At 52.0% G+C, this 19905-nt stretch overlaps 2 protein-coding genes across 10 annotated transcripts in view; one reads left to right on the top strand and one right to left on the bottom strand.

Annotated features, from left to right (window-relative positions):
* Positions 1–19905, bottom strand: part of AGAP1 (ArfGAP with GTPase domain, ankyrin repeat and PH domain 1) — a 612588-nt gene that overhangs the window by 8631 nt on the left and 584052 nt on the right. For all 8 annotated transcript variants that reach the window (XM_051999115.1, XM_051999116.1, XM_051999117.1 and 5 more), the window contains one exon: positions 3100–3355. In XM_051999115.1, the coding sequence (XP_051855075.1) occupies positions 3100–3355 (256 nt within the window). The remainder of the gene's footprint in view (positions 1–3099; positions 3356–19905) is intronic.
* The window catches only part of ASB18 (ankyrin repeat and SOCS box containing 18), a 413251-nt gene that overhangs the window by 130034 nt on the left and 263312 nt on the right, over positions 1–19905 (top strand). The window lies entirely within an intron of this gene.

Here is a 19905-nt window from a genome sequence, read left to right as displayed (position 1 = left end):
AACAGCACAGGTGCTTAATAAATACTTGCTGCATCTTGGTCTTTCTATGCTAGGGCTGTTTTTAAGTGAGTGCTTCACCAGGGTGTATGGAATTGAATATGAAATTAAGGGGGAAATGCATTGGGAAATACCACATTCCCCAGCCTCAGGCCCTGGATACTTGGACCCGCATCCCTACATTCTTTCAATCTCTTTATATATCTGAACAACACAAAAGCAAATCAGATAGATGCGCAATGAGAGCTTTGGCTCATCAATTTCCATAATAATTTGTGACTTGTCATCTCAACTTAATTTACTCTTTTTTTAGAAATGTGAAGTTTCTGATGGGTGGTGGTGGTTACAGGGAAAAACTTAGAAAACTCCCTGGTCAAAGGCAGACTGGCACCTGGAACAATGAGGGGCGGATGACCTCATCAAGGCCAAACAGAGATTGTGGGTCAGAGGTGGGATCTGAATCCCAGACCTTGGAACTCCGCTGTTGGCGGTGGCTGATCTCCCAAGTCAGGAAACCCGAGTTCAAATCTTGTCTCCCAAACTTACTAGTTGTGTGCTCAAGGACAAGCCACCTAACTTCTGTCTGCCTCAGCTTCTTCATCTGTAAAATGGGATTGTACTAGCATCCATCTCACAGGACTGTTATGAGGGTCAAATGAAATGATATCTGTAGTGTTATGTAAATCCCTTTATTGTCATTGTTATTATTATGCAATTCAGATTTGGAAGGGTGAGCGCCTCACCCGGGTAGTTTAGTAGATAAAGCAAAAGGCTTGAGGTACAAGAAATACTAAGAAGACTTGGGCCCTGTCTTACCAGACACTTACCTCCCTGGTCCTCAGTTTCCTTTTCTGTAAAATGAGGTCAGATAGGATGACCTCCAACATCCCTTTCAACTCCAAATCTATGATCCTTGACAATTTAATAATTTAACATTTTCCTGATTTAGTTTCCTCATCTATATTTTTGGGGGCATTTGAAATGAGTTCCAAGGCCAATTCTGTTCTAACTCTATGACCTTATGATTGGGAGAGAATCCCCCAACAACAATGACAAGTATCATCCGGCCCATATATGAGGCTCCCCAGGCTCTTCCAGGCCACTTTGTGCCTCTCTGACCTTTCCTGTACTGTGGATATTGGGGACCTGTCCCTCACATCCTGGAAACGGGAACATTTCAGTCTCTAAGACCTTACATGGGGCTCCGCACACTTGTTAAAGTTGATCAGGTTGAATGTTATGGAAGACCTCCAAGCACGAAGAAGAAACAAGCTGGGTAATTTCTGCTTGGCGTCCCACTGGGGGACACTGCTCGGTGCCTCAGAAGAGTGGACAGATATGTCTTCCATCCGATTAGTACTTTTGGCCAATGCATCAAGATGGATTTTCTTCCAAGGCCCTTCCTTAAGTGAACATGAATCAGAAATAAAGCAGGTGCCTCAGGAAAAACGGATTGGGGGCTTACTTGCCACCATTTGTAATTTCTGCATTCTAGGAATGAGGAGGGAAGACTTGGATCCTGAAGAAGTGAATTGGCTGTTTGAGGGTTTCTTTTTTAAATTTGTATTTGTGTACAATTTACAAATTCTATTTGTAAATTTATACTGTATAAAATTTGTATAAGGCAAAAAGGTGGAAGGGAATTTTTTTTTTCTTGGAAACATCAAAAAACTAGCCTCTGATCTGGGTGGGATCTTTGACCTGAAGTCAAGCATGGGAAGATTTAAGTCTGAGAAAGATCAAGTTTTTAGAAAACTGCTCGCTAAGAGGCTCCCAGCTTTGGGATGTTTACCTATGGGACGCCTCATTGGAGCCACTTCTTTTCTTTTGGATCCTTGCGCACTCGCCATTTTAAGGTCAGAGGGATATTTTTGCCAAAAGATTCCAACCTGGCCCAAGCCAACCCAATCCACCCCAATAAGCATCTTTTATGTAGACTTTTTATTTGTTTAAATGCTGATTGGGGTGGATTGGGTTGGATTGAGCTAGGTTGGAATCTTTTGGCACAAAGTCTCTACGGAAAGCTCTATGCCAGGCGCTGGAGACACAAAGAACTAAAGAAAAAATAGCCCTGACCTCAAGGTCCTTGCATTCTGCTAGCAGAGACTACAACATGCACAGACAAGTCATTTGTGTCCATTCAGGCCCCCTGCCTCTGGGCTGAACGTAAGCTCATGGAGGGCACGGGCTGTTGCGCTGTGTCGTTGTCGGCGTAAAATAGTGTGATGGTGAGATGAATGAATGATGTGCATATGTGAAAGCGGGGGCTTGGCAAGCTGGTGGGAGGGGAGGCCCCTCTGCCCAGGCAGAGTGAAGCCAGCGCAACGGGATCCCAATTTCCCTACCAGAATGGTGCCTGTGAATGCTGGATGGAGCAGTGGAAAGAGCTGGGTTTTGAATTCTATTTTCAACTATAATCAGTTGTGAATTCTGGGGAGTCACTCACTGAATTTGTTCCCCATCTGTAAAATGGGGATAATATTACTTACATAATCAATGTCAAAGAACACCTTGCTAATCTGAGCATGTCAGAGCAAGGCCAGCCGGTACACTGATGTTCTCCTATGGCAGGGGACTGGCAGTGAAAGAATGGAGATGGCAGGACTTTGGGCACATTGCATGAAACCCACCAACCCACCAATTTTACTTTTTTCATCATTTTTTTAGGTTCTTAATAAATGTTTATTTTTGGACTCTAATAGAAGTTATTTAGATAATGGGGAAAAAACCCTGAAGATTGGGGTTTTATTCCCTATTCTGCCATTTGCGACATTGGGATATTATATATATATATATAAAACCTTCTTGGAGTGAAGCTCAGACTTAGATAATTTCAAAGACCCCTTCCAGTTCACATCCTCACCTTTTATTTCCTTAGATGCCCCTACTATGAGTTTGGCAGAGGAGGAGACTCATGGCCCAGAGGTGGAAGTGGCCCTCTCCAAGTCACATAGGGGGAGAGTGAGAGATCAGCGTGTGGAGAAGCAAGGACAGAGCCCAGAACATTTCCTGAGCTCCTCTGCCCCCCCTCGTTCCCCCCTGCTATGGGGAAAGACCAGCCGAGTGGCTCCATTCCTGCTCCCCCTCAAGCTGGAAACTTACCCAGATCAAGAGCTGTACCAGGACCACATTCCCCTTCCGACAGGCCAGGTGGAGAGCCGTGCGTCCGTCACCCTCCCCGCAGGTCTCATTCACTTCCTCCCGTGAGCCGTGGGCCAGGAGCAGGATGACAGTCCTCAAGTCCTCGTCTGCCGTGGCCCTCAGCAGGTGCTGGCCCAGAGAGAGTTCCATGCATGGCAGAGGAGCCAGGAAGAGCTTCTGCTCATACTTAGCTCGTATCCATCGCTCCTTTTCTTCCCTGGAAGAGCAGTTGGTGAGACACCAGATTCTCGGTTAGCAGAAGCAAGAGAAGGCTAAGAAAGCTCCCCCCCACCCAGGAGCTTGGACGAAGGCAAAACATGAAACAGCAGGAGTATTTCTTTTGCTTTTAAATTAATGAGTGAGTGCAAAACTCTGGGGCTCTCGGGAGGCCCACCCAGCCTGACGAACGTCCTCGTCATGCACGTGCTCCGTCCCGTTTGTTAACGTTCTCCCTTGGAAGTGGTTCCGAGAACTAAGTTTAATGTTGTAGGTCGGGTCTGATGAGACCAGAGTACACCAGGATAGAACCTTGATAAATCTGTGTATTATATTTATATTAATGCAGCCAATAAGCAAATCACTTGTGAGATTCTTGATATTAACAACTGTCTTTTACCTTTCTATCCCTTGGAATAGAAGGATATTTAATAATTTTTTATTAACTGACTTAAAAAAATTCTGGCCTCTTTTTCTATTCTTCTTTTTACATGAAAATAAAGAGGTAGAAAATAAATCCCAGGGGGATTTGGGTGCTGGGTCCCTTTCCCTCTCACTGCTCCAGGCAAGGCTCCCCAAACCAGTATGAAGATTGGACTGGGAGAAGGACTTTCCTCACCTGGAAGCTGCCTAGGCCAAGGAAATTGATTCCTAATGTCTGTTGATGTTCATCAAGTTCATTTAAAAAAGAAAAAAGCACATATCTGTCCCTGCCCTCTGGAAGCTTACACTCTAATAAAGACATAAACAAATCACCTTCCAAGATACCGGTTTCCTAGTCCACCCTGCCCATTACACCCTCCACCTGGGGAAACTTTCTCATCCCATCCAACTCCGCGTGTCCTTCCCAGGGCAAGCCGAGGAGGATGTGGCCAGGGAAGTCGGTAGGTTTTGCTCTCTGCACTAGGTGGGCTGGGTGAGACCCCAGAAGGTTTCAGGCAGGCTAAGGCAGGTTCCCCGAATCCCCAGCATTTGCGATTGCCTATCTGGGGACCCCACACCATAGTTCCGGCGGCAGCAAGGATGTTCCAAGTCAGGATTAAAGTTTCTAGGTGGAAATTTGGGGAAAGGTTTTTATAACAAGCTTATATCAAATTCTCTCAGCCCGGTTCAGGAAGCACATTAAGCTCCTATGGTATACAATTCTGCTCAGTCTGAACTAGGAAGAAAAGCAGTGATCAGTCTTTGTCCTCAGGAAGATGGCATTCTCCTGGGGTCGGGGGAGGGGGAGGAGACAGAGCAGTGAGGACCAGGAGGGTGCCTAGGAGAACAGCACAGCATGGCACAAAGAGGCTGTAGAGCCAGAGGACCTGGGTTCGAAAACCGACCTGCCCACTTGGTAGCTGTGTGATATTGGGTGTCTGGTCCTAGTTTCCTGAATTGTAAAGTCTATAAAAGTCTCCCCAGTCTCTAGTCAGTTTTCTCCATCAAGGTGCAGTTTATTTGTTTGAAAATGAGGAGTTAAGGGAGGGAGGGAGGGGTGCTAGGGGACTATTAGCATCTTGTCTAGCTCTGAATTTATGACGCTAGGGTTCTCAGATAATCTTCAAAGTCATTCCCATGTGGCTATTTGTGTGTAGACGCCTGGATCCCTGAGCTAAGGGCAGAGGGACTCGGTGCTGGCTGTTTGAGTGTAGACGCTTCTGTGCTTTGGAAAAGGGGAAAAGAGGGGCTGGAGCCCTGACAGCCATCAGACTTCTTATTAGAAAACGTGAGGACCACAGGAGTGCCTTGGATCACACATTTGGGGCTAGAAGGAACCTTGTAGCTTCTCTGGCCTGTCTCTCTCTTTTGACGGCTGGAGAGACCGTGGCCGAGAGAAGGCTGCTGCCTTTCCTGTGGGGTCACCCCCGGAGGCAGCGCGGAGCTGGCCCCCCCTGCCTCTCGTGGGGCAATACACTTTCCATTCTCCACTGAGTAATTCTGCTCATTTTGGTTCCTCAAAGGAGGGGGCAGGGAAGCGAGCCTGACTTCAAACAGAAAAGCTCACACTTCTGAGCAGGAACTCGACAGTATCACTCTCGAGACAAAGAATGTCAGCATTTTTCAAAGAGCGGGGCTGGCCTTTTCAAGTTGCCCTTCAAATCGGAAACCCATCGGAACGGAGTCTCCGAAGCCCGGCACCCCCCACCCCCGGCAATTAGGGATTCCGACAACGACTTCGCCATGATGACGAAGAAGGAAAAAAAGAATCCTTCTATTTAAGGAACAGCAGCCCGGCTTCCCCCAGAACTGGGAGAGCTCGGGCTAAATCCCGGGGTTCTCCGCCCTCAGACTCGGGTCTCCACATGGTGATCAGTGCGCTCAGCCGAGCCCCCCAAGGAAGCAGCTCTAGGGAGAAAACTCATTTCCCAGGCCTTTTTCTGCCGGAGTCCCCAAAGAAAGGGCCTGTTTACACCTTTCAACCCTGTTGACATTATTCCTGGTAATCTAGTGTCAGGTTAGACCTAATCTGTTTTTAAATACTTAGGCAAACAAATTCTTCCCCAGTAAATGTGGATTAGTTTTGCATCACTTCCTGGTCCAAGTGGAGTGACCTCCGAGTCACCCCTTGGAGGCCTTTCATCCCCAGATTTCTAGGACAAGCATTTCCCTGTAGCTGAGCGGGACATCCCTCATTATCCCCCTCGCAGATGGAGCCGGCTCAGAATTCCCACTGAACAAGAGAGACAATGGCAAGGAGAGGGAGACGACGTCCCATGTGTGCGTAGGGGGACGGAAGTGGGGGGGAGAGGAGCCACCCCCCCAAAGTCTGCTTTTGGGGGAGTCGCCATTTCAGACCCAGCAGCCCCCAGAGCCGGCCTGAAGCGTCCCCAGCGCCGACAACGGCAAAGCCCCCGGGTCTTGGAGGAAAGGGGCAAAGGTGAAGCTGACCGACGGAGCAGAGAAGGGGAATTGACGTGGGCCGCTTCGAGCCCAGAACCATCCGTCTTTCTCCGTGGGCATCGTTTCCCTGAACAATTTAATATCCTTCCAGTTGCTTTTTAATAGTTATTGCAAAATCATCACAAGTGATAAAGCCAGAACTTATCACAGGGGTTATAACACTCGCTGCAGTGATGGAATTTTCCCTTTATATTTCAAAATCCCTTAGCAAGAGAGCAATTATAATTACATAGCACTGCTCCTCTCTTTCCATACATCAATATGTCCGCAGCGAACATGAACTCTTAATGCGTTTTAAATGTGGCCATTGGTGCTCAGCTCTTCCCTTCCCTTCAATCCACGACCCACCCAAACGCCGAGCAGCACGGCCCACCCGCGTGGTTAGGGGGGCAGCTCGACTTCCTCCGCCTGCCTTGGGAACGCTCTCTCTGGATTGAATGGGAGGCTGGTCGGGAGCGGGCTCTTCCACTGGGGCGGAATCGAGTCCCTTCCCTGGGACTCCGTGTCCCACTCTGTGAAACAGAGGGACCTACTAGCGGGGGACTCCAGAGAGCAGCCCGGGCCTACGACTGTGCCAGGAGCATCTTGGTTCCTCTTCTGTAAAAGGTCCTTTCTCCTGCTTGTGTGATAAATCTCAGTCTCTCCGGGGCCGCAGGACAGTGAGATGAGGGCTCCCTGCTCTGTGGGCTTTTCCGGCTCCGGATTCTAGGATCAGAGACTCCAACCACCTCATTTCACACGAGGAGACTGAGGCACAGAAAGAGTTAGTGTCTTGCCTAGAGCGACATCCAGTAAGTGTCTGAAGTAGGATTTGAATCCGGTTTTCCCAAGTCCAAGCCCGTTACTCTGCCCGCGCTTCTCTGGATTTCTCCTCTAGCCCTTCATTCCCACTCAGAGAAGGTTGGGACGCGGTGGTCTCCTTCCATGACAGAAGGGCAGCTCCCTTCCTTTCTCTGGGCCGGAGATGAGAGGACCTGCAAGGTTCCTTTAGCTGGAGACTCCTGGTCTGAAAACGTCCTTTCTGAGCAGCATCTTTCCAGGCCAGAAGTTTACAAAGAAGGATCCCGTGTGCATCCATCCCTCCTTTGTCCTCTTGGCCTGGCAACAATATCCCGCCCAGGGCTTTGCACACAAGCTGTGGCATCCTTTATGTCCAAGGTAACCACGAGGGGCTGCTCGGAGGAAATCCAAGCCCTAAATCAACACTTCTCCTTTATTCACCATTCAGCCATGTTCTCTCATTTTCCGAGGGACGGGGGTAGGGGCAGAGGGTTAAGTAGAACTATGGGGCTTCCAGGAGGTGGGAGGAGCTTCTGCTAAGTCGGGAGGCCCCTGCTTGGACAGGACTCAGATGATGAACTCAAGGACCTTAAGCGCCCTTCCTTCTACCTACTCTCTGCGGCCTCGGTTTCCTCATCTGCAAAATGAGGGAGTTGGATTATATGAAGTCCAACGGTATCTTCCAGCTCAAAAACTATGCTCTAGGCCTTGGGAACAGAGCTCTAAGGAAGGAGAAATTCCAGCCCCCTGAGAATTTTGGCGTATAAAGCAAAAAATTGGGTAAAAAAAAAAATCACATAATGGAGGCTGAGTTAATTCCTTCTTTCCTTTTCTTTCCTTTTTCCTTTCCTTTCTCCTTCCCTTCCCTTCCCTTCATTTAATAGAGGAGGAAGCCGAGACCCAAAGGTCTGGGATGGGCCCAGCGTCACCCTGTGCTTCAGTGTCTGAGGCAGAATTCAAACTCGTGTGTTCATGACTCCAAGACCCTGCCATTTAGAAGGGGACAGCCCTGCCTGGATGGAGCAGCTTCTCACTGAAATGCGCTGGCCCCTGACTCTAACCCAGGACACACGCCCTCTGTCTATCTGTCTCTACCAGAATCTCTGGTCTGCCATGTCCCAACCAAAGTCCTGTCTTCCTCACTCTACTTCCCAAACGTTCGCTTCTCTTTTGTCAGTAGCGTTCCTAGACCTTTCTGGCCCGAAGATATTCTCTTGCATGGGCTCCCTTAATTTTTAGTAATAACAGAAATGATGATGATAACAATAGCTAGTATCTATATAGCACTTACATGCCAGGCACTGTGCTCAGCACTTGACCATTATTATCTCATTGGATCTCTACAACAAAACCGCTATTATTATCTCCATTTTACAAGTAAGGAAACTGAGGCAGACAGAGTTTAAATGAGTTGTCCAGGGTGTCAGAGGCAGGATTTGAATTCAGGTCTTTCTGACTTCAGGTGCTCTATACAACACCCAGGCTTCTAATCTTGTTCCTTCAACTTTTCCGTCTATGGCTCGTACCAAAGTCCCAGTCCCAGTCTCAGTCTCTGTCTCTGTCTGTGTCTCTCCGCTAAATCGGTTCACCCTGGAAATCGTGCCTCACACATAAATACTGTAATTGTTGCCCCGATGGCCCAATTTGACTTCGGGGATCCACAGCTTGTCTTGCCGGAGCCTTCCCCGTTCCCAGAGGAAGGCCAGTCCAAGAGCAGAGTTGTCAGCAGTAGATCACCTCTCCTCGTTCCAATCCCCCGAAGGACCACTGCTCACATCCCCCGTTAGCTAATGAGCTAAAAAATGAATTATTGGAGCGGTCAGCAAGGAGCAGAAAGAGGAGGCTCAGTGCTTCATTTCAGCCCTGTGCTGACATACCTTTAAATAAATCAGCCGAATAAGAGGCAGCGGAAATGAGAGCGAGCACCACTAATCAGGGGGCAGACACAGGCCCGCTCCCTAAAAATCAAAGGCAAAGGTACAACCGAAGGACTGCCGGCAAATGTTCTGTCTCTTCTTTCCAAATAATATCCCACTCAGGGCCAACAGAGCCCCCGAGACCGAGCTTAGGGGACATCGCTATGTTTATTGGGATGGCTAAAGGCATAAACAGAGTTTGTTTTTTTTTCCCTGGCATGGGAAGAAGGGATGGAACACACACCCACGACTGGGCACAGGAGCCAGGAGACCTAGAGCGAGGGCTTTCCCGCAATGCTCGACCTTGACGCTAATGTTGTCCCCTGTTCTCCCCCCGCAGATGAACATTTTGTTTAAAACTAGTAGGTTCCGCGCCCACCAAGATGGAAGCAAAGTGGCTTGGAAGTAAATAAGTCTCTACCGAAACAGACGAAGCGGACGAGGTGCTATTTTCAGCTAACGTAAGCCAACGACAAGGAGAATCAGAGGAACGTTATTATGGGTAATTTGCTGGTGAGAACACCTGAGATCGCGGGAGAGCCTGGAGGACGGCGTCACATGGGGACCTGGCGGAGGTGAGAACTCAGGGCCAGGGCGAGGGGCAGGAACATCCTCGGGGATGGAAGCAGGTTCCTTTGGCCTCCAAACTCACTGACCTGCGATCGACCTTGTGCTGAGCACCAACAAACTCAAGAGGGAAAATCAATCAGTCAAGGAGCGTTTCTTAAGCAGCCTCGACTGCGTCAAGGGAACATTAGAGCTAGAATGAGATTGTCCTTGTCTTCGGGGAACTTGAAGTCTACTGGAAGATGAAATGCACAGAGACAGCAAGGAGAGGGTTGGTGCAAAATAAGGGGGCAATGAAGGGGACACTAAAAATGGGGGAAATCAGGAAAAGCCTCTCGAAGGGGATGGCACGCAAGCTTAGCCTTCAAAGGGAGGGTAAACAAGGCAAATGCAGGGAGGTGGGAAATGGGACATCACATAGAAGGAGCAGGATGGAGACCAGCTTGGCTGGAGGGTGGAATATGTGACAGGGAGTTAGAAAATGAGACTGCAAAAGCAGTCCAGAGCCAAAATGTGAACAGCCAAAAAAAGGATTTGGCCTTTTATCCTGAAAGCCATAAAGTCACAGAATTTTCTGGAACAGGGAAGTAACATGGTCAGTCCTGGCTGCTTCCATTTTCAAAATGGGGTAAAGGGCACATTTTGGAACCCAGAGAATATTTTTTTCTTTCTTTTTACAGTTTTAGGTTAAGTGTTTTGAATCTCCGGACAGATGGATCCCCATTCCCCCCTTTTGGAAAAGTTTAGCTGATTGTCAGACTAGGGCTATCTGGAAGAAAGAGCTTTCTCTACTTAAGCAAGTATTGACGTAGATGGGAGCTGTTCTCGGATTTCATTAAGTCACTGGCTAACGCCTATCAGGGAGTCCCCAGGGGAAGACCAGCCCTGCCACTCAGTACCTGTGTGACCTCTCTGGGTCCCACAAAGGGATCGGTCAGCTGGTTTCTAAGGTCCCTTCGAGCTCTAAGAATCACGATTCCAATAAAAGACATAACTTTTTCTCACCCCCTTCCCCGACCTGGTCCATCCTGCATCACAACATCGGACCAATATCTTTGACCATGAAAAGCCGTAGGCTGCCATTGCCTTACTTAAATCCAATGCCCGCAGCAAGTCAGGACATCACTGGTCCTCTTGGAAAGAAGGAAGGAAGAACAAGAGCAATTCCCACGGGAAGCCTGGTAGGAACCAATATCCGGGCAATAGGACAAGTCACACAATGATTACGGGAACACAAATGACAACAAGTCTTCTTCAGAGAAGCCGAACCCAGAGCAAGCGAAACATTTTGTCTCCGTCTTGGAAAGCAGATGAGTAACGATCCCCTCTCTTTTTGGTAGAGATCTGAGGGCCTACGTGGGCCACATGTTACACACACCATCAGATGTGGTTTGGGCTAGTTTTATTTAACTTTTAAAAAAATTTTTAATTTTAATAATAACACAAGGGAGTGTCCTATGGTGGGGATGGGGCACACGTTGATTTCACAGTGGTGTAAAGAGCAAAGGTAATCGATAAAATTTGAAAAAAAAAACTTTGTTTATCCTTGTGCAATTTCACTCTCTCGGTGTCAGGCAAATGTTTTATTGTTTTGAATATTGCTTCTGTCATTTTTCATATTCACTATTTCTTCCCTCTGAGCTTTGTGTCAGTTTGATAAGCAGCCTCCTAAGAGTTCATCTAAGTCACTGATAAAAATATTGGACAGGATAATCCCAAGGACAGAGTCCTCGGCTGCTCCATTAGAAACTTCCCTCCAGGATGGCACTGCGACATTAATCACTATTCCACTCTCTTTGGGTAAGCCCGCTCAACTAGCCATAAATCCTTCGGACTCTGTCATCTCGCCCACACTTCAACATCTTGTCCCCAAGGATATGGGAGTCTCTGCCACGCGCTTGGCTGAGATCAAGATACAATATGTCTCCAGGATTCCTTTGATCTAACAAACCAGTTAATTCTTAAAAATAGAAAGAAAGAAAGAGAAAGAAAGAAAGAAAGGAAGGAAGAAAGAAAGGAAGGAAGGAAGGAAGGAAGGAAGGAAGGAAGGAAGGAAAAAAGAAAGGAAGAAAAAAAGGAAGGAAGGAAGAAAGGAAGGAAGGAAAAAAGAAAAAGAAAGATTAGGAAAGAAAAGAAATGAATTGAGTTGGAACTCTTTCTGCTAAGTGAACCCATATTGGTTCCTGGCAAGTGACATTTCACTCTAAGAGCTTACAAATCAAATGTCTAAAAAAAAAGCCCATTGTAGGGGAGTTGATGCAAACGCGTATCACCCTTACACAATCAATCCCACTGGTTCCTCAGTTGCTTCCAGGATCAGCTTCAAATCCTGCGTGGCTTTGAAAGCCTCGTGGTCTGACCCCTTTCTCTTTTCCAACTCTTGTATCTGACTGTCCTCTCTGATAAGGGTCACCGGCCCCTCTCTGTGTCCATTTCCTGACTCTGGCCATTTTTATTGGGTGTCCCTCCCTCCCATCTGGAACACGTGGAAGGACACAATTTGAACACAGACCCCAAGCCGAGGGCTCTCCCTGCTGGGGATACAACAGACCTTCCTTTGTACTGGTTGGGAAGAAGATGGGTTTCCTTCCCTTGCTTCCCTCCCCGGTGAGAAGTGGCCGGGATGGCCGGGGACGGCACTTCTCAGTGTCCAAGGATGACGGGGCCCGCTGCTGAACGGCTCTTTCCCAGAAAGTTACAAGAACTACAGAAAAAGTCCCTGGATTCCTGACTTTGGGCGGTGGGGTCGAGAGGAAAGATGGACAGATTTGGGTTCGAAGCCTGGACTTGTGACCTTGGAGGCGCCTCTGTCTGCCTCAGTTTCCACATCTGTAAAATGAAGTCACTGGGCGAGAGGTGGGGCCCTTCCAGCTGCAGGCTGGGCTCCCATGACTCCCCATCATTCCCTTTCTCTGCCTCCTCCACAGAAGGAGCCCCAGGTCCCCTCTAAGTCCAGGTCCCGAGAGCGTTCAGCTTTATGACACTCACACCCTGGGGGTTTATCAAGGAGCTAGCAGGACAAGCCCATCCTTCACAGTGAGAAGCGTGGGTCTGGGTTCGAGTCCACCTCTGCCTCTCATTTGCTGGGGGGCTTTGGGCAATCACCTTCTGGGTTCCGGCTGCGGGAGCCTCTGGCCCGCCTCCAGGCCCACCCTGCTGGGCCGGTCCCTGCCAGACCCCCAGGGGTGTCTCCGCATCCACGCTCTCCCCTTGGGTCCCTTTCAGGCGGCTGGGGCTCCGGAAGTGTCATGTGGGTTCGCCAGCTTCACCTTTTGACCTTCCCCCCAGCGGGCTTTCAGTCTGCATCCGGGCCGCCCCCCCATGACATTGTCACATTTTACTGCCTGGGCACTCAAGAGCATCCCTGTCCCAAGACGCCCGAGGACCCACGACGGGCCCAGTGGCCGCTGGCGGACGCCCCACGGCCGGACCCCCGAGCGGGGCGCGCCGTTTCGGGGCCCGGGCCGGGTGGGGGCGGGGGTCGCCCGAGTCCCCACTTTTAATTGTGCCGGGGAGGGCCGAGGGAGAAAAAAGAGCTAGCAGCAAGGAATTTCCAGAGCGTCTTCCTGCCTCCAGCAAAACAGGAACTGGGAGGAGAGGTTGGGGGGAGGGGCCCGGAACAATGTGCTGAGAAAACAGGGGGGGCTTCCTGTCTCTGCAGGGGCGGCCGGGCTCTGGGGCCGGGGGAGGGCTTAGCAGCCCAGTGCTCCCTCACATGCATGCCTTCTCTCCCGGGCCGCGTTGCTAAGGGGCCGGGCCCCCAAACACGGCTGAGCCCCGCAAACAATGGCCACGGATATTTATTCCCTAATTACGGGCGCTTCTCCGGGGAAGGGGTCACTGTAAATCCCCCCGGCCGAGAAAGGAGGCCAGAAGCCGGGATTTATCGCGCCGGGGCCAAGGAGAAATAAATATCGCCTTGGCTGTTGATCAATACGGCCAGTGTTGGGCCAACCTGTGGGATGCTTTATGGGCGCTAGAGAAGGCAGAAAGGCGCGTAATTAATGAAATAAAGCTGCCCTATTAGGCTTATTAATTCTCCCAAGTCCTGGCGAGGAGGTGCGCCAGCAGCTGGCGTGGGCCGGGCCTGGGTCCGGTTGGATCAGCATCCACTTGGGCCAGGCCTGGGTCCAGTTGGATCCAGTATCCACCTGGGCCAGGCCTGGGTCCGGTTGGATCCAGTGTCCACCTGGGCCGGGCCTGGGTCCGGCTGGATCAGCATCCACCTGGGGCGGGCCTGAGTCCGGTTGTATCCAGTGTCCACATGGGCTGGGCCTGGGTCTGGCTGGATCAGCATCCACTTGGGCCGGGCCTGGGTCCGGTTGGATCCGGTGTCCACCTGAGGCGGGTCTGGGTCCGGTTGGATCCAGTGTCCACCTGGGCCGGGCCTGGGTCCGGTTGGATCTGGTGTCCACCTGGGCCGGGCCTGGGTCCGGTTGGATCCGGTGTCCACCTGAGGCGAGTCTGGGTCCGGTTGGATCAGCATCCACCTGGGCCGGGCCTGGGTCCGGTTGTATCCAGTGTCACCTGGGCCGGGCCTGGGTCCGGTTGTATCCAGTGTCACCTGGGCCGGGCCTGGGTCCGGCTGGATCAGCATCCACCTGGGGCGGGCGGCCCATCGCCCCAGCGTGCCCCGGCAACGCCCTCTATGTGTTCAGGTGCCGCCAGCGCTGGGAAGCTCCGCGGCCTCCCCGAGCGGGGTTTTCTCTGTTATTACTTTGTGTTTTCTCTGTGCAAACAGCCGGCCTCCGGCTCCCAGAAGTTATTTGGACAAGGCCGGGGCTCAGTGACTATGAGCGGCCGCTTTGTTCCTTCCGGGGCTTTCATTAACTCGGGCCGAGCCCGGGACGGGGGTTTCTGGGTCCTCGCCGGCTCTGAGCCCACCGCTCGAAGCGGGCCGGGGGTGTCCGGTCACGGGGGACGCCGTGAGGGGCTGCTGCCGGGCGTGGGCCCCCCCCTTCTCGGTCATTCCCGTGTCAGCCAGCACGATCCCCCCGGGGGATGGACCCCACGGCCGGCAGAGCCACCAGGAGCGGCCTGGAGCCCGGAAGCTCTGGCCCCCTGGCTTGCTCCGGGATCCAGGGCAAGAGCCTCAGTTTACCTGTTGGCCACAAGTGATGCTCCCGGCACCACCAAGCGCTGCCAGGTTACCCATCAGCCGGAGTTGGGGGGGCAGCCTCAGAGGCCCCGGGCCTGGGCTCCACACCGGCTTGTTGGCCCCCCGCCCGTCTGGCCCTGCCTCAGTTTCCTCATTCGTGAGACGAGGCTCCGTCCCCGCCCTCCTGGAACGCCTCCATCTGACAGCCCCGGGTCCCACTGAGACCGGGGGTGCGGCTGCTGTGCCCACAGAGGGAGAACCCGAGAGGGGCTAAGTCACAAGGCCAAGGTCAACCGAGCGCTTTGTCCACAGAGCCCTTCAGGGAGACGGCGCCTCTGGCTTTGTCCCCATTTTACAGACAGGAAAGCGGAGGCTCAGGGTCCCTTGGGGCCGGGCCCGGAGACACCGCCGGGCCGTTGCGATCTAAGCTCTGCCCAGGGTGCTCTCGTCCCTCTTGCCAGCCTCCGGTGGGAGCCCCTCCACCGCGCAGCTAAGAACCTCGGGCCCACAGAGCGCTCCCAGGCCGGGGGAGCCCCCTCTCCGTCCAGCCTGACCCTCTTTTCTAGGGAAGAGGACCGGCCCGGGGCTCGGACCCCCTCCCCGCCTCAGCAAGAACGGCTGCGGGAGCCACCGTGTGGGCCTTTCCCGGGAGGCGGGCAGAGGAACGGAGGCTGCTCACCGTCTGTCCCTGTATGCTCCGTGTTCCATGGTGGGATCGCTATCGTTGGGCAGACTTTTAGTCATGACAAGAGACGGTTCATCTGCCGCACGGGCAGGACGCAGCCAGGCTGCTGGAGTGAGCTCGGCCGGGCGGGTGCGAATCCCCTCTTGGCTTCCCGGCAGCCAGGTGAGCGGGGCCTCAGTTTCCCCGCCTGGATGATCGATGGTCCTTGAGGGCGGGGCCGCGTCACTGGGAGCGGGCCAGAGGCGGGAGCTCCCTCTAAAGCCGCGGCCGGCAGCGCCGCCTGCTCACGAGGGTTAATTTCGAGGCATTTTGAGCGGACTGGCTTTTTAAAGCTGGAGGCATCACCGAGTCCCACCGGTCCCATCTCCCCGTGGCGTCCGGACTTCAGCATCAGAAAGCGGGAGCCCGTGCCCCCGGGCCATCCCCGCCGCGGGCGCCATCACAGTGGCTGCCCGACCCGTCGTGGAACACGTCCCTTCGCAAACAGACTGGGGAGAGAAATGGAGCTTCTGCGACGCTCGGCGCCCCAGGGAGGGCTCGGGACGCTGGGCTCGGGATGCCGGCCGTGAGCGTCTCCGTGCCCCGCCAGGCGGCTGAAAAGCAGCCCAGAAAGTGACCGGCAAAAGCCGCCGCCCTCTGGGGCCCCCAGCTCTCCATGGGGGCCCAAGGCCACTGATTAGTCACTCGGCCAACAAGCAATAATTAGGCACCCACTGCTAACAGGCGCTAAACGAAACAGTCCCTGCCTCAACGACCTGAGGGAAGGCACGAGAGAGCGGCCTGAGAGGCAGGGGCCGAGGCTGGGGAGGGACTTCGGGAAGCCACCACATCCCACCGCCCCATTTTACAGAGGAGGAAACTGAGGCGATAGAGCACCTCCTCCCTCCTCCCCCTCCGAAGGCTAACTGTGGGACCGTGAGCGAGTCACTCCTCCCGCCCCTGGGTCTCCGGAGGGAGCAGTGATGGGCACTCTCTGCATCCCTTTCGGGTCTGAGTACGAACCTAACTCTCGGCACGTCGCTGAACAATTTTAAAGGAACGGATCCCAGAGAAAAGGAGTCTGCCATTTAGGGTAAAAAGCCTCAGTTTTCTCCTCTATAAAATGGGGACCTACTTATGGGGACATGATGAGAATCTAGCAGGATCATGAATAATTAAATGTTCTGCCATCCTTAAAACCATCTAGGAAATGTCTGTCCTCATGGTTACTTGGGCTTCCTTTGGCCCTTGGGCCCAGACAAGGGAAATTACGTGATCAAGGCCGCAGAAGGGAATGGCAGGGGGACGACTCGAAGCCAGAGCCTTGGGCTTTGCCTCTTGCGCTCCCCCTCCCCCCCCTCCATCAGCACTATCCGGTTTCTTCCATTTCTGCTTCATTTATTTCTTTTTAATTTTGGGGTGGCAGGGAATGAAATAACAAAGAATATGCATGACCCCATAAAGGAAGCTAGAAAATGAGGGGCAGGGTAACCATAAAAGAGGAAGGCCTTCTGGGCAGAGATTTGGGGGTGTCCAGCTTGGGAGGGAGACATTTACAGTAAATGTGGACTCTTATTTTGTTTCCCCCAAAATGACCCGTCACCCAGAAGAGGCTGCTTGATCAGCTAGAGGCTTCTGGGCCTCGTGAGCAGCCCCAGGCACACGCAGGCAGCTCAGAGGCTGGCGTAAGGAAGGCTTAGAGGAGGTGCCCCCTCCCCGCCCAGCCCGGCCCAGCCCGGCCCATCCTGCTCAATCCAGTCCAGTCCCACCCCGAGCAAAGCGCCCAGCAGAGTGGCAAGCGCATATCCGGGGGGATTACGTTTCATCCAGTTCAAGTACAATTTTAGACTCGTTTACGATAAATAAATAAATAACCCTGATTTCCCTTCCTCATCAAATCCTCATCTAATTTTCAAATAAATTAAGGTCTAACCTGCCCATAATCAACCCTTCCTCTTTAGAAGTTCAACTGAATATTGTAGTTAGTAACATTGGAGGGTCTCTCTCTCTTTCTCTAGCTCTCTGTCTGTCTGTCTCTGTCTCTTCCTGTTTCTGTCTGTCTGTCTGTCTCTGTCTCTCTCTCCCTTTTTCTCTCTGTCTGTCTCTCCCTGTTTCTCTCTGTCTGTCTCTGTCTCTCCCTTTTTCTCTCTGTCTGTCTCTCTCCATTTTCTCTGACTCCTTTCTCTCTCCTTTCCCACTCTCTCCCCCACTTAGCCCTTTTCTCTCTACTCCATCTGTTCCCCTTCCCTCTGCTCTCTCACTTTCTCCATCTTTCTCCCTTCCCCCATTTCCCATGATCCCAAGTCCAGCATCCTTGCCCTGTGTCTCTAAGACCATAGAGAAAGGGGTGATAAAAAACAGTTGAAGAGTGAAGAGCCAGGGTTGGGGGGGGGGAGGAGCCTGAGCTGGCTTCCGGGGCTTGCAGAGCCCCGGATGGAGGAGAACATCGGGTCCAGCCCTCTCATTTTTCAGGGCCCAGCATTGGGCCCGGCACCTCAGGACTGCTTGATTGACTCGACACTCTACCAACCACCCTTTGGCTCAGGACTCAGGCTGAGTCCCTTCCGGATAGAGGTCACTAAGTCCTGTGGGCAAATTCCCAAGCTGGGGAGACGTGGCCAAGGAGAAGACTGGCAGTTGTCAAAGAAGCCGGGTATTGGTCGGCAACCCAGTGATGTAGAGGTCTCTCCCCCACAAGACTCCCTCCCCCCCCCCCCAGACTCAGGGACCAAAATCCCAGTGCTTCCATTGACCACAACAGAAAACCCGAGGTGGCCTGATGCGGCAGAGGGGCCGCGGGGAAGGCTTTAGGAAAATCTGGCTTCCGTCTTTGCTCCAACACCTGGATGACTGTAGGCCTCGGTTCCCTCCTCTCTACACTTGCAATAATGATGGCACCTGCCCCACAGGACTGTGAAAAATCTACTTGGAAAAATGCTCCTTGGAAAACCAAGGCTCCTAGACAGTCTAGGGTCCGTGAGCTGGTTTAAAAACCAAACTGGTAACCGTACGTCACTATCATCGGTTTCCTTTGTGATCCACCATATTTTATTTTCTGGACTTAAAAGCGTTAGTCTGAGGAGTCCGTGCGCTTCACCAAGGGTCCGTCGCGCGCACGGAAAATGGCGAGACTTTCTGTGCTAAAGAAATGACAGTAACGATGAGATAAAAGCTCAGTGTCAACCCAAACTCCCCCAGCCCCAAAGGTCCCTGGCCACATTTAGATTTCTGCCGGAACCCGCGCCCTCTCTACTTGACAAAACGCCGTTTGTCTCTCTGCGTCACCTCTTGCAAACTCTTTCGAGCACGCGTGGAATTATTATTATTTTTTAAGAAAGAATGCCTCTAATCTGTTACCAATTAGAAGAAACATGTGAATATTATTTTCTAATTTGTGACTCTTGAGTGTGTGTCTCAAAGCTGAGAAGTAATTGAAATAATTACATTGGCTCCTGAATCTTTCTATTATGCTCTTGAAATAAGAGGGTGGGGCTGTCCTCGGTGTAAGAGCCGCCTGAGGGCTGAATGGAGCAATAAGTACCTCAAAGCTCGCCCCCCCCCCTCCCCATGAACTGCCACCAAATTGTAATTTGGTACCCGGGCTCCTGGCAGCTGGCGCCCAGGGGCTGGCAAACTGATTAGCGAGCTCCTAATGGGCTTTGTGCAGAACTGGGGAAGGAGAAAGGGGAGGGGGTCAAGAAGACAGATGAGTTTCCTCGCTAAACCCCCACGCTCCCCTCGGAGACTCGGCTCTCCTAAACCATTCTCCCAATCCAGTGAGTCCTTTGCACCCGGCCAGTTCATGTCCAAGGTTTAACTATGATTTATAATGGGAGCGACGGCGAATTTTTTTTTTACTCCTAGATAGAGTGCGACTTGAGTGACTAGCTCCTGAAAATTGGTAATTTCTTGGTGGTTAACAGTGTCCTGTCCACCAATGGGAATGCTGGGCACACTAATAAATTTATAGTGCGTTATATGCCAATTAGGGCTCTTCAGCCATTCAAAAAGCAGAGCCACCAATCGGCGCTCACTCCACAAATGGACCCTGTAGAGCTGAGAGGCCGACAATTCGATTCCCGTCTCCGGTTTTGAAAGGCAGGGCATTAGTGGTGGAGGGCGACTCTTTGGGAAATGGGCGACCCGGCGCTCTCCACCTGGGCCTTTTGTCCTCCCCCCCACGGGAGACCTGCTGGGGGGGGTGAGGAGGGGGCTTCTGCAAAGCCACAGACCTCTGGGCAAACGCCACAAGCTGGGATTGTGGAGAGGACGCTCTAGGGCCGGGGAACAAGGTGACCTTGGTTCTGGTTCCAGGAGTAGGACCGGAGCAAGCGACACGCTGGCCGTTGTGGGGGCCGATGGAAACTGAATTAAGGAGCCTACTTCCCTTTCCTGAGCCTCAGTTTCCCAATCTGTAAAGCCAGACTGCCTCTGAACAAGTCCCTTCTGGCTCTAGATCAGTGATCCTAGGATCCTATTATTATTCTTATTTCCATGGGAATTTCAGGTCACTCGGGATATACTCAATTTCTTATAAAAAGGGAATTAATTGCAGGAGCAATCGGTTAAGTCCAGGCCTCGGCCTCCATTCGTAAGAGGAGTCGAGTTGAGCAAGTTGAGTTTGGAATCTCCCAGCTTTC

Source organism: Antechinus flavipes, chromosome 4 (assembly GCF_016432865.1).
Source record: "Antechinus flavipes isolate AdamAnt ecotype Samford, QLD, Australia chromosome 4, AdamAnt_v2, whole genome shotgun sequence".
NCBI classification, from domain to species: Eukaryota; Metazoa; Chordata; class Mammalia; order Dasyuromorphia; family Dasyuridae; genus Antechinus; species Antechinus flavipes.
This window is presented reverse-complemented; position numbering and strand designations above follow the sequence as displayed.